The sequence below is a fragment of the Phasianus colchicus genome, chromosome 7, assembly GCF_987193195.1.
Source record: "Phasianus colchicus chromosome 7, bPhaCol1.hap1.1, whole genome shotgun sequence".
Taxonomy (NCBI): Eukaryota; Metazoa; Chordata; class Aves; order Galliformes; family Phasianidae; genus Phasianus; species Phasianus colchicus.
In genome coordinates, this window is record NC_143442.1 from 1,658,532 (window position 1) to 1,671,578 (window position 13,047).

General features: G+C 46.7%; 1 protein-coding gene across 1 annotated transcript in view; it reads left to right on the forward strand.

Moving 5' to 3' along the window:
- NEB (nebulin) overlaps positions 1–13,047 on the forward strand; it is a 121,529-nt gene that overhangs the window by 29,270 nt on the left and 79,212 nt on the right. Inside the window, exons 36-47 of the mRNA XM_090143472.1 lie at positions 249–353; positions 1,183–1,290; positions 1,652–1,963; positions 2,626–2,829; positions 3,139–3,243; positions 3,344–3,451; positions 4,577–4,888; positions 9,103–9,306; positions 9,616–9,720; positions 9,821–9,928; positions 11,680–11,991; positions 12,654–12,857. Coding sequence (XP_089999598.1) covers positions 249–353; positions 1,183–1,290; positions 1,652–1,963; positions 2,626–2,829; positions 3,139–3,243; positions 3,344–3,451; positions 4,577–4,888; positions 9,103–9,306; positions 9,616–9,720; positions 9,821–9,928; positions 11,680–11,991; positions 12,654–12,857 — 2,187 coding nt within the window. The remainder of the gene's footprint in view (positions 1–248; positions 354–1,182; positions 1,291–1,651; positions 1,964–2,625; positions 2,830–3,138; positions 3,244–3,343; positions 3,452–4,576; positions 4,889–9,102; positions 9,307–9,615; positions 9,721–9,820; positions 9,929–11,679; positions 11,992–12,653; positions 12,858–13,047) is intronic.

Consider the following 13,047-nt stretch of genomic DNA (forward strand, 5'->3'; position numbering starts at 1 on the left):
GCAAATAGAATCCTTACTGTGTAGTACATCAGTGTATTGACATAATGCTGTCTGCTTGACCTTTCATGCATGTAAAGAAGGGAAAAAGGTATTTCAGTAAGAAGTTGATGTACTGTGTTTTATTTAAATATCTTGCATTTTAAGTCATTCCTGCTTGATCACACATAATTGATGTGTTATTGTAGAGAAAAGTTAAGCTGAGTTCACTGCCATGCATATGAACCAGTTTTATTCATGTCTCCCTTCAGATACTGTATAGAGAGGCTTGGGACAAGGACAAAACTCAGGTTCACATCATGCCTGATACTCCTGAAATTTTGTTGGCTAAATCAAACTTAATCAACACAAGTGATGTAAGTATGTCTCGATAGCATTTCTTTTATGCAATTTGGATTTACCCTTTGTAGATGTAGTTTAAAATGGCTTGGAGCAGTTTCAGCAGTCTAACAATTGTTAGCATATCTGTTAAAATTGTTATGCGTTGGGATACCTGAATAAATTGCTAAATTTTAAGGTGGAAGTGAAAAGAAAGCAAACCAAGAAGGTAAGGCAAGTTTGATGCTTTCTCTTTCATCCTTATGGATTGTATTAACATTATAGATACAAGTTCAGTAGTTTTTAGTAAGACTGTAATTCTTGTTTTGGTAAAAGTCTAATTATATCAAATTATCTTCTTAGAATTATTTAGAATTACTTTACATCAAATTCTTGGTTATAGTAGAGCAAATATCAGCTACATGTAAACAGTAAAAAAAACATTAGCAGTTGTATCATAAGAAGTCTGGAAGACAAATAATTATCATTGAAATGGAGTGCAGCAAGCCATGGCGCTGTATTATTCACCTCAGTAGAAGATTATTATTTACTCAGATATATATTTCTAGTACAGATTTGCCCTCAGATGAGTTAAACAGGAAAAAATAAAGTTGGTTTGATGTATTACGTGTTATCAGTTACAAAACGTACATTGTGTAAGCTATGGAATGAAACCACATTTGAAATCTCATTCTTTGTTTTCAGTAATCAATGGAATAAAAAGGTAGTATTGTGTGAGTTAGATCAGCTTAGCTTTTTTTCATATTGGAAAACACTCCACAGCTGTAATTTCTTTACTTTTAACAATTACTTTATCAATTATTTCCATTATTTTAATAACAGTTACTTTAAATTCTTCTCCAACAGAAACATTACAAGTTAGGATATGAAGAGCTGAGGAGGAAAGGCTATGATCTTCCTCCAGATGCTATACCACTCAAGGCAGCAAAGGCATCCAGAGACATCGCCAGTGAAGTAAGAGTCTGACTGAGTGAAAATAGTGGTGTGCCATGAAACTGGTAACGATTACTGGTGAATGGTGACTGATTAAGACCAGGACAGATCTGAGATTTAAACACTAAAAGTCTCTTGGTTGCATAGCAATGTCTACTTCTTTATTATGTGAAGTTAATTGAATTGAGTAAAATAATTCATAAGAAAAAATAACATAACTATAAAAATTACTGTAAAATACTCAAAAAATAAATGCTGTAAATATAGTCAGAATGTATAATATCTTTCAATATATTGTTTAATTCAAATATTAACAACTCTGTTGACAATAGAGAACTTAAAACTGCTTCCAGAAAACACTGTGGTTTCTGCATCCATTTAGTATCAGTATAAAACAGCCTACCGCAAGCAGCTTGGCCACCACATTGGAGCCCGCAACATAGAGGACGATCCGAAGATGATGTGGTCGATGCACGTAGCCAAGATCCAGAGTGACAGGGAGTACAAGAAGGCGTTTGAGAAGACCAAGACGCACTTCAGCAGCCCCGTGGACATGCTGGGAATTGTGTTGGCCAAGAAGTGTCAGGAGCTGGTCAGCGATGTTGATTACAAGCATCTTCTGCATCGCTGGACCTGTCTGCCGGACCAGAACGATGTTGTACAAGCCCGGAAAGTGTACGACCTTCAGAGTGATGTGAGTTATCGTGTCGTGGGTGTGTGAGAAGGGGAGGTTGGTGTTGCGTTGTGTGCTGTTGCTGTAGAAGATGGGGAGTTGTGGAATCATAAGATAGGTGATTGTGTGATTCTGTGCTGTGGCCGTGCTGCCTGTCTGAGTGTTGAATGGTGTGTCCTGATGTGGGGAGAAAAGTGTTTGTGTGACATCGTTCTTTATGTCTGCAGAAGTGTGGTGCCTTAGCTTGAGAGTTTTGGGGGAAGGATTGGTGCTGGTGTCAAAAGTTTGTTTGAAATGAGGAGAATAAAAGAATCAAATTTTTTACTTTTGGTTGACCATGGCTAGGCAAACACAGGCCATCTGTGCAGATGGGAATGGTTTAAGGAGCATTAGGTGTGGAGGAGTAAAGCTGCTTGTGTGCCTCTGCCATCCATCATTTGGTGAATGGAGCAGATCTTTGCCCCTCCTGCGTGCAGAGGGTTTAGTAGTGAAGATTGTGGAGGACAGTTGGTGGATTACTTGTTGGCTGCTTGTGGTGGTGTAGGCTGCACATGCCTCCAGAAGCTGGGTGTGAGGGAAGTTGTGCTTAACGGGAGTCCTAAAGTGCTGTCAGGTTGGGTTGCTGCAGCCAGAGCCATTAAGGATGTTGCTAATCTGGCTTGTGTCCTGCTGTGTCTTTTCAGAATGTGTACAAGTCTGACCTGCAGTGGCTGAAAGGCATTGGCTGGTCCCCAATTGGTTCCCTGGATGAAGAGAAGAACAAGCGAGCGAGCATGATCCTGAGTGACAAGAAGTACCGACAGCACCCGGACACCATCAAGTTCACGAGCCTTCCTGACTCCATGCCTATGGTTCTGGCCAAGCACAACTCTGAAATTATGGACCATGTGAGATTTCCTTGTGTTTGCAACCTGGAGGAGTTTTCCCTGCCTTTAGCGGGACTCTAGAGCTGTTATTTTCTGGAGGGGTGATGCACTGCCCTGGACTGGGGATTTGTGGTCGGTGCTTTAGGTCCATGTGTGTTGAGAGTAATTGGAGCTGTGTTTGGGAGAATGTAGAAGAGAAGAACGGGTGGAGGAGGGGGGTCTTGGTTCAGTGCAAGGTGCCTGTGTCCGTAGCAAGAGAGCTGGGTTGGTGTTTGCGTTTGTTGCTGTGCTGTTGTGTGTTCTTAGTGTGTGTTGCACTCATCTTTTCAGCGCTCGTACATAGCAGCGTGGGAGAAAGACAAGACCAGCGTTCACATTATGCCAGATACCCCTGGTATTTTGCTGGCCCAGCAGAACAAAGTGAACTACAGTGAGGTAGGTGATTTGCCTGGGGTTCGGTGCCCAGTTCTGGACGGAGGCGATGCAGGCAGAAGTGCTGTTTGTTTCACGTGGGGAATGCTTGCTTATCTTTCAGAAAATGTACAAGCTGGCAATGGAGGAAGACAAGAAGAAGGGCTATGACATGCGTGCAGATGCCATTCCCATCAAGTCTGCTAAAGCTTCCAGGGACATTGCCAGTGATGTAAGTACACGGGAGCCTTGGTGGCACGCCGACTTGGTTGCTTTGTCTGTGTTCGTGTCTGAAGAGCAGAGATTGGAAGTGCAGATGAGTGGTGACAGTAGAGCTCTGAGCTGTTGTTACTGCTCAGTTGGTGTGCAAGGACGTTGTTTGAGGAGGTTCTTCCTGTTGCAGTTGGTGGCTGCTGTGTGTGTGCAGTGCAGTGAAGGACATTGTATGCTGCATAGGGCGTGTGTTAGCTGGAACTTGCTGAAGTACCTAATGAAAGGATGTTGCATCCTTTTGTGGTCTTGTTGCACCTCCAGCTCATGCAGGAGACTTGAGATGGTCTCAGTAGTGCCATTCTGCCCTCCCCTGCTGCCTACAGCTGTACCACTGTGCTTTGGAGAAGAAAACCCAAAGCCAGCTTTGTGATATGACAGCAGCATTTATTGTTTGTGTTTGGGCTGGACCTGGTTCAGCCCCTATCAGACTGGCTTGAGTTTGTCTGTGCTTGTGCTTCAGAATATCAATTCACGGTGCTGCCGTGCATGTATTGAATTTATTTTCCTGCAGCATTTTGTAACTCTGGTCTGTTCCATTATTCATGGCAGTTGAATTCAGTCTTTTTTCAGGCTTTCTGTACGTTTCAGAAAGAAGAGGAGGGAAAAGTGTAGAGCTGCCTGCTGTAACTGCCCAGGTTTAGGCAGTTGTGTAGTTTCAGCTGAGGTCTGACTTTAGGTTGAGTGAGCCGGGCTCCACTGCTGTGTGCTGGAGAGACTGGTGCTGCTCCTTTGGGCTGCATGGGGGAATACCACCAGCGCAGATCAGGATGAAACCCAGGGTGGCTTCTTGATGAGTCTGGAGGGTTCTTTCCTGTTATTCACGAGAAGAGTGTATGTGGTTGCAATGCTAGGTTGTCTGGAGTTGCTGTGTGGATCTCCATGTTCCTTCAGCAGTCCAATGCAGGCCTGGGGAGAGTGGGATGTGTATCCCTTTGTGTGGAAATGTTGTGCTTATGAGCCTAATTCCATGGTGATTTTGTCCACCTTGATTAGCAGTGTGCTTTTTGCAGGACTTATTAGAGAACAGGGTCGGAAGGGAAGAATAGTGTGATATGAAATTGACTGATCTGCTTTAACCCTGCAGTACAAGTATAAAGAAGGGTACCGCAAGCAGCTTGGCCACCACATTGGAGCCCGCAACATAGAGGACGATCCGAAGATGATGTGGTCGATGCACGTAGCCAAGATCCAGAGTGACAGGGAGTACAAGAAGGCGTTTGAGAAGACCAAGACGCACTTCAGCAGCCCCGTGGACATGCTGGGAATTGTGTTGGCCAAGAAATGTCAGGAGCTGGTCAGCGATGTTGATTACAAGCATCTTCTGCATCGCTGGACCTGTCTGCCGGACCAGAACGATGTTGTACAAGCCCGGAAAGTGTACGACCTTCAGAGTGATGTGAGTTATCCTGTTGTGGGTGTGTGAGAAGGGGAGGTTGGTGTTGCGTTGTGTGCTGTTTTTGTAGAAGATGGGGAGTTGTGGAATCGTAAGATAGGTGATTATGTGATTCTGTGCTGTGGCCGTGCTGCCTGTCTGAGTGTTGAATGGTGTGTCCTGACATGGGGAGGAAGCTGTTTGTATGGTATCTAATCTAATTTGAACTCTTTGCTTTTGAAAGTTCATCTGACTGCTCCTTCAGTTCTCCCTGTTGCAGCAATGGGAAGAAGATATAATAAGATGAGGTCCTAAGATTACAAATGACTGTCTCTCATGTATTAGCATAATGTATGCAGAAAAATGTAGTTTATTGTCTATTACTGTTAGGCCAGAGCTGTGAGAAAATGAAAATAGCCTTAGAATATCTTTTCTCCCATGTACCCTCTTTTTCCTTCTTCCCCCAAGTAGTGCAGAGGAACGAGAAATGGCAGTTGCAGTTGATGCATGATGCTTCATCCCTATTGCTTCTCCGTTCTCTCTCTGGCCCTGTTCCACATGCGGTTCTTCCCATGGGTTGCCCTTTGTTCTGAACTGATCCTGTGTGGGCTTCCCACTTGCTGGAGCAATTCAACCACTGCTCAGACACAGCACTGTAACACAGGGCCCATCCTTCAGGGACTGATGCAGCATGCGTCTGCAACGGCATTAGCTTCTCCAGGCCTCCTGCTCCACTGCAGGCTCTTCTCCTTGGGCTGCAGCTCTAGTCCTGGGGACCTGCTCTTTCACTAGCTCTCCATAGGCTGCAGTTTCCCTCAGGCCACATCTGTCAGCTTCCATAGGCTTCTCCATGGGCTGCATGTGGACATATAGTCCACATCTTGCACTTGGGCTGCAGGGAAATAGCCTTCTCTACCATGGACCGTATCTGGGCTGCAGGGAACTTGTGCTCCATGCCTGGAGCGCCTCCTGCGCTCCTTTTTCAGTGATGCTGGTGTCTGAAGGGTTGTTTCTGTCATATTTTCTCACTCTTCTGTCTGAACAGCTGTAGTGCAGCTGTTTTATTCTTCCTCCAGTGTGCTCTAAGGGAGCAGCAAGCAGTCTTATTCACTAGCTCAGTTCCAGACAGCAGTGAGTTCCTACTGGTGGAAAGTGGAAATGGCTATTATTTATCATAGGGTAGCTTTGGAACTATTCTCACAGAAGCCAAACAGGCAGCTGCAGCCATTACCAAAATCATGCCTAATAATATGGTGTTGTAATTTTTGATCAGAGAAGAGTTGTTGCATACCTTGAGGAGTTTGAAAGAAGGGTTGTCGCAGGCGGTCAAACTTTCTTATGGCGGAGGAGGGCGAAGGAATCAAATTTTCACTTTTGGGTGACCAAAGCTGGGAGACAAGCCATCTGTGCAGATGGGGATGGTTTAAGGAGCATTCGGTGTTGAGGAGTAAAGATGCTCGTGTGCCTCTGCCATCCATCAGTTGGTGAATGGAGCAGATCTTTGCCCCTCTTGCCTGCAGAGGATTTTGCAGAGACTGTGCTGGAGGAAAATGTTGTTGGCTGCTTGTGGTGATGTAGGCTGCACATGGTTCCAGAACCTGGTTGTAACAGAAGCTGAGCTTAATAGGAGACACAGATTGCTGTCAGGTTAGGTTCTGCAGGGGAGTCTGTCTTTGCAGAAGGAGGAGGTTGATGAGGGCTTCCATAAGCAACTGGAAGCAACATCATGATCCCAGGTGTTGGTACTTATGGAGGACTTCAATTATCGAGATATTTGCTGGATAAGCAACACAGCCAGGCATGCGTGGTCCAGATGGTTCCTGCGATGTGTTGAAGACAACTTTCTGATGCAGGTGATGGAGGAACCAACGAAGGGAGGGGTGTTGCTGGACCTTATTCTCACTAATAAGGAAGGGCTTGTCAAGGAAGTAAAGGTCAGGGGCAGCTTGGGTTGTAGTGACCACAAATTGGTGGGATTCAAGATCTTGAGTGGAAGAAGCAAAGCAAAAAGTAGGATTGCTATCCTGGACTTTAGGAGAGCAAACTTTGATCTCTTCTGAGACCTACTTGAATCTATCCTGTGGGCTAGGGTGTTAAAAGGTAAGGGAGCCTGTGAGAGCTGGTCAGTGTTTAAACAGCTTTTCTTCCAAACTCAGGATCCGTGCGTCCCTGTGAGCGAGAAATCAGGAAAGAATGGCAGGAGACCTGTGTGGATGAGCAAGGAGCTCGTGCACAAAAAGGGAAGAAGAATGTCCATGAAATGTGGAAAAAGGGTCTGACCACTTGGGAAGAATATAGAAATGTTGTCAGGGCCTGCAGGGATGCGACGAGGAAGGAATTCCTGCCTGGAATTGAATCTGGCAAAGGTGATAAAGGATAATAAAAAAGGCTTTTTTAAGTATGTTAACAGTAAAAGAAAGACTAGGGAGAATGTGGCTCCCCTACTAAGTGAGGGGGGTGTTCTGGTAACGGGGGATGCTGAGAAGGCAGAGATACTGAATGCCATTTTTGCTTCTGTCTTCACTGAAAAAGCTCTCCCTCAGGAATCCCAGACCCTTAAGGTTAGTGAGAGGGTCTGGGGAATGGAAGACTTCCCTGACTAAAGGGAAGAGTCGGTCCGAGAGCGCCTAGGCAACACCAGTGTTCATAAATCCATGGGACCTGATGGGATGCAGCCATGAGTACTGAGGGAGCTGGCAGAGGTGATTGATGAACCGCTCTCTATCATCTTTGAGAGGTCTTGGAGAACGGGGCAGGTGCCGAGGAGAACTCCGGTCTTCAAAAAGGGCAAGAAGGAAGATCCAGGTAATTACAGGCCAGTCAGCCTCACATCTGTCCCTGGAAAGGTGATGGAGCAGCTTGTGCTGGATGCCATCTCCAGACAACTGGAAGAGGTTATCAGGAGTAGTCAGCATGGGTTCACCAGGGGGAGGTCGTGCTTGACCAACCTGGTAGCCTTCTATGGTGTTGTCACTGGCTGGGTGGATGGGGGGAGAGCAGTGGATGTAGTCTACCTTGATTTCAGCAAGGCATTTGATACTGTCTCCCACGACATCCTTATAACAAAGCTGAGGAAGTGTGGGATAGATGAGTGCACAGTGAGGTGGTTGAGAACTGGCTGACTGGCAGAGCACGGAGTATCATCGTTGGCGGTGCAGAGTTTGGTTGGAGACCTGTAACCAGCGGTGTTCCCAGGGGGTCGGTGCTGGGTCCGGTCTTGTTCAACATCTTCATCAATGACCTTGATGAGGGGATAGTGGCCACCCTCAGCAAGTTTGCTGATGATAGGAAGTTGGGAGGATTGGCTGACACGTCTGAAGGCTGTGCTGCCATTCAGCGAGACCTGGGCAGGCTGGAGAGCTGGGCAGTAAGAAACCAGATGAGGTTTAACAAAAGCAAGTGTCAAGTCTTGCACCTAGGGAGGAATAATTGCATGCACCGGTACAGGTTGGGGGATGAGCTGCTGGAGAGGAGCTCTGCAGAAGGGACCTGGGTGTCCTGGTGGACGACAGGTTGGCCATGAGCCAGCAGTGTGCACTTGTGGCTAAAAAGGCCAATGGCATCTGGGGTGCACTAAAAAGAGCATCGCCAGCAGGTCGAGGGAGGTGATCCTCCCCCTCTATTCTGCCCTGGTAAGGCCTCATTTGGAGTACTGTGTCCAGTTCTGGGCTCCTCAGTACAAAAAAGACAGGGATCTCTTGGAAAGAGTCCAGTGGAGGGCCACAAAGATGGTGAAGGGCCTGGAGCATCCCCCTATGAAGAAAGGCTGAGTGAACTGGGTCTGTTTAGCCTTGAGAAAAGAACACTGAGAGGGGACCAGATCAAGGTCTATAAATATCTGTGGTGTGGGGGGGGCAGAGTGGGGAGGCCAGACTGTTTTCAGCACTGTGTGGAGACAGGACAAGGGGGAATGGCCAGAAACTGGAGCATGGGAAGTTCTGCACAAATGCGCGCAAGAACTTCTTTAGGTGAGGTGACGGAGCACTGGAACAGCCTGCCCAGGGAGGTGGTGGAGTCTCCTTCTCTGTAGATATTTAAGACTTGCCTAGACACCTACTTGTGCAACCTGGTGTAGGGAACCTGCTTTGGCAGGGGGGTTGGACTCAATGGTCTCTGGGGGTCCCTTCCAACCCCTACTGTGATTTGCAGAAGGAGCCCCCCTTGGTTGGAGGAGTGCTGGTGAGTGTTAGAGTGTTAGCAGTTACTAAGCTGCTTTGTGTCCTGCTGTGTCTTTTCAGAATGTGTACAAGTCTGACCTGCAGTGGCTGAAAGGCATTGGCTGGTCCCCAATTGGTTCCCTGGATGAAGAGAAGAACAAGCGAGCGAGCATGATCCTGAGTGACAAGAAGTACCGACAGCACCCGGACACCATCAAGTTCACGAGCCTTCCTGACTCCATGCCTATGGTTCTGGCCAAGCACAACTCTGAAATTATGGACCATGTGAGATTTCCTTGTGTTTGCAACCTGGAGGAGTTTTCCCTGCCTTTAGCGGGACTCTAGAGCTGTTATTTTCTGGAGGGGTGATGCACTGCCCTGGACTGGGGATTTGTGGTCGGTGCTTTAGGTCCATGTGTGTTGAGAGTAATTGGAGCTGTGTTTGGGAGAATGTAGAAGAGAAGAACGGGTGGAGGAGGGGGGTCTTGGTTCAGTGCAAGGTGCCTATGTCCGTAGCAAGAGAGCTGGGTTGGTGTTTGCGTTTGTTGCTGTGCTGTTGTGTGTTCTTAGTGTGTGTTGCACTCATCTTTTCAGCGCTCGTACATAGCAGCGTGGGAGAAAGACAAGACCAGCGTTCACATTATGCCAGATACCCCTGGTATTTTGCTGGCCCAGCAGAACAAAGTGAACTACAGTGAGGTAGGTGATTTGCCTGGGGTTCGGTGCCCAGTTCTGGACGGAGGCGATGCAGGCAGAAGTGCTGTTTGTTTCACGTGGGGAATGCTTGCTTATCTTTCAGAAAATGTACAAGCTGGCAATGGAGGAAGACAAGAAGAAGGGCTATGACATGCGTGCAGATGCCATTCCCATCAAGTCTGCAAAAGCTTCCAGGGACATTGCCAGTGACGTAAGTACACGGGAGCCTTGGTGGCACGCCGACTTGGATGCTTTGTCCGTGCTCGTGTCTGAAGAGCAGAGATTGGAAGTGCAGATGAGTGGTGACAGTAGAGCTCTGAGCTGTCGTTGCTGCTCAGTTGGTGTGCAAGGACGTTGTTTGAGGAGGTTCTTCCTGTTGCAGTTGGTGGCTGCTGTGTGTGTGCAGTGCAGTGAAGGACATTGTATGCTGCATAGGGCGTGTGTTAGCTGGAACTTGCTGAAGTACCTAATGAAAAACAGCATCCTTTGAGGTCTTGTTGCACCTTCAGCTCATCCAGGTATCTTGAGATGGTCTAGTAGTGCCATTCTGCCCTCCCCTGCTGTCTGCTGCTGTGCCACTGTGCTTTGGAGGAGAAAACCCAAGGCAGGTTCTGTGATATGACAGCAGCATTTATTGTTTTTTTTGGGCTATGTCATGTCCAATCACTACTGAGCCATCATTACTCTTCCACTGTTCGTGGTGCAGATTATTTTTTCTTGGCTTTTTCTACAGCATAGCAATTGAATTTTATCTTTGTACTGTTTCAGTAGTGGTGTTTCCCTCGAGGTATTCTGTTCTATTGTGCAGTTCTGAAACTCTACCTAAAGTACTTCGTTTTGCTCTTGGGATCCCATCACAACAGATAAGTGGACTTTTTAATCAGGATCCATTAAAGCACCACGGAATTTATCAGAAGGCTAGATTACCTTGCCTACAAAGAAGTGCTGAGGTAGATGGCGATGATCTGCCTGGCAGAAGTTGTTTCCAGGGCAAGTATATTGTAGGCTTTCAGTTTTTGTAGGGCGATTATAAGAAACATTGAGAGAGGCATTTTTTACGAGGGTATTTCGTGATAGGACAAGAGGTAGTGATTTGAAACTGAAAAAGGCTAGATGTGATTAGAAATGGTGAAAAATTCTATCATTACAACGCTAGTGAAAGTCACTGGTATAGGTTGCCCAACAAAGTGGATACCCCATTTGTGGATATCTTTCAGTGTCAAGATGGAATTTGATGCCACCTGGTCTAGTGAAAGATATTTCTGCTCCTTAAAGGGGAATTGGTCAAAATGGTCTTCAATGGTTCCTTCCAACCCAAGATGATCTAGGATTCTATGACACTTTGATAACCACATGTAGCTGTAAAGGATCTAAATTTACTCTTTCATGCACCATTTTATAGTTTTGGATTGTCCATAATTCAAGGTAGATTAATTCAGTCTTCTTTCAGGCTTACCTTACATTTCAAGAAGAAGATGAGGGAAAAGTAAAGAGCTGTCAGCTCTAACTGCACAAATTTCAGGTTCTTGGTGGCCTGCAGCTGAGGTTTTGTACCAGGATGGAAGAATAAGACTGATCCTCAAAATTATCAGTAAAGAGCTTGGTGCTGCTTCCATGAACTTCCGTGAGATTGAGTGTACTCAGGACAGTCCATAATGAATTGCCGGTTGCCTGCAAGATCAGTCTGGATGTTTTCATCCAGGAACAGCATTCCTTGTTCCTAAGCTACCTTGGCTGGAGTTGCTGTGTGTACATGCGTGTACCTTCAGCAGTCCAATACAGGTCTGGGGAGTGAGGGATGCGTATCCCTTTGTGTGAAAATGTTGTGCTTATGAGCCTAATTCCATGGTGATTTTGTCCACCTTGATTAGCAGTGTGCTTTTTGCAGGACTTATTAGAGAACAGGGTCGAAAGGGAAGGATAGTGTGATCAGAAATTGACTGATGTGCTTTAACCCTGCAGTACAAGTATAAAGAAGGGTACCGCAAGCAGCTTGGCCACCACATTGGAGCCCGCAACATAGAGGACGATCCGAAGATGATGTGGTCGATGCACGTAGCCAAGATCCAGAGTGACAGGGAGTACAAGAAGGCGTTTGAGAAGACCAAGACGCACTTCAGCAGCCCCGTGGACATGCTGGGAATTGTGTTGGCCAAGAAATGTCAGGAGCTGGTCAGCGATGTTGATTACAAGCATCTTCTGCATCGCTGGACCTGTCTGCCGGACCAGAACGATGTTGTACAAGCCCGGAAAGTGTACGACCTTCAGAGTGATGTGAGTTATCCTGTTGTGGGTGTGTGAGAAGGGGAGGTTGGAGTTGTGTTGTGTGGCATTGTTGTAGAAGATGGGGAGTTGTGGAATCATAAGATAGGTGATTGTGTGAGAATGTGCTTTGGCCATGCTGCCTGTCTGAGTGTTGAATGGTGTGTCCTGACATGGGGAGAAAAATGTTTGTGTGACATCGTTCCTTATGTCTGCAGAAGTGTTGTGCCTTAGCTTGAGAGTTTTGGGGGAAGGATTGGTGCTGGTGTCAGAAGTCCTGTTTAATATGGGTGGGCAAAATAATCAAATTTTTTACTTTTGGTTGACCATGGCTAGGCAAACACAGGCCATCTGTGCAGATGGGAATGGTTTAAGGTGCATTAGGTGTGGAGGAGTAAAGCTGCTTGTGTGCCTCTGCCATCCATCATTTGGTGAATGGAGCAGATCTTTGCCCCTCCTGCGTGCAGAGGGTTTAGTAGTGAAGATTGTGGAGGACAGTTGGTGGATTACTTGTTGGCTGCTTGTGGTGGTGTAGGCTGCACGTGCCTCCAGAAGCTGGGTGTGAGGGAAGTTGTGCTTAACGGGAGTCCTAAAGTGCTGTCAGGTTGGGTTGCTGCAGCCAGAGCCATTAAGGATGTTGCTAATCTGGCTTGTGTCCTGCTGTGTCTTTCCAGAATGTGTACAAGTCTGACCTGCAGTGGCTGAAAGGCATTGGCTGGTCCCCAATTGGTTCCCTGGATGAAGAGAAGAACAAGCGAGCGAGCATGATCCTGAGTGACAAGAAGTACCGACAGCACCCGGACACCATCAAGTTCACGAGCCTTCCTGACTCCATGCCTATGGTTCTGGCCAAGCACAACTCTGAAATTATGGACCATGTGAGATTTCCTTGTGTTTGCAACCTGGAGGAGTTTTCCCTGCCTTTAGCGGGACTCTAGAGCTGTTATTTTCTGGAGGGGTGATGCACTGCCCTGGACTGGGGATTTGTGGTTGGTGCTTTAGGTCCATGTGTGTTGAGAGTAATTGGAGCAGTGTTTGGGAGAATGTAGAAGAGAAGAACGGGTGGAG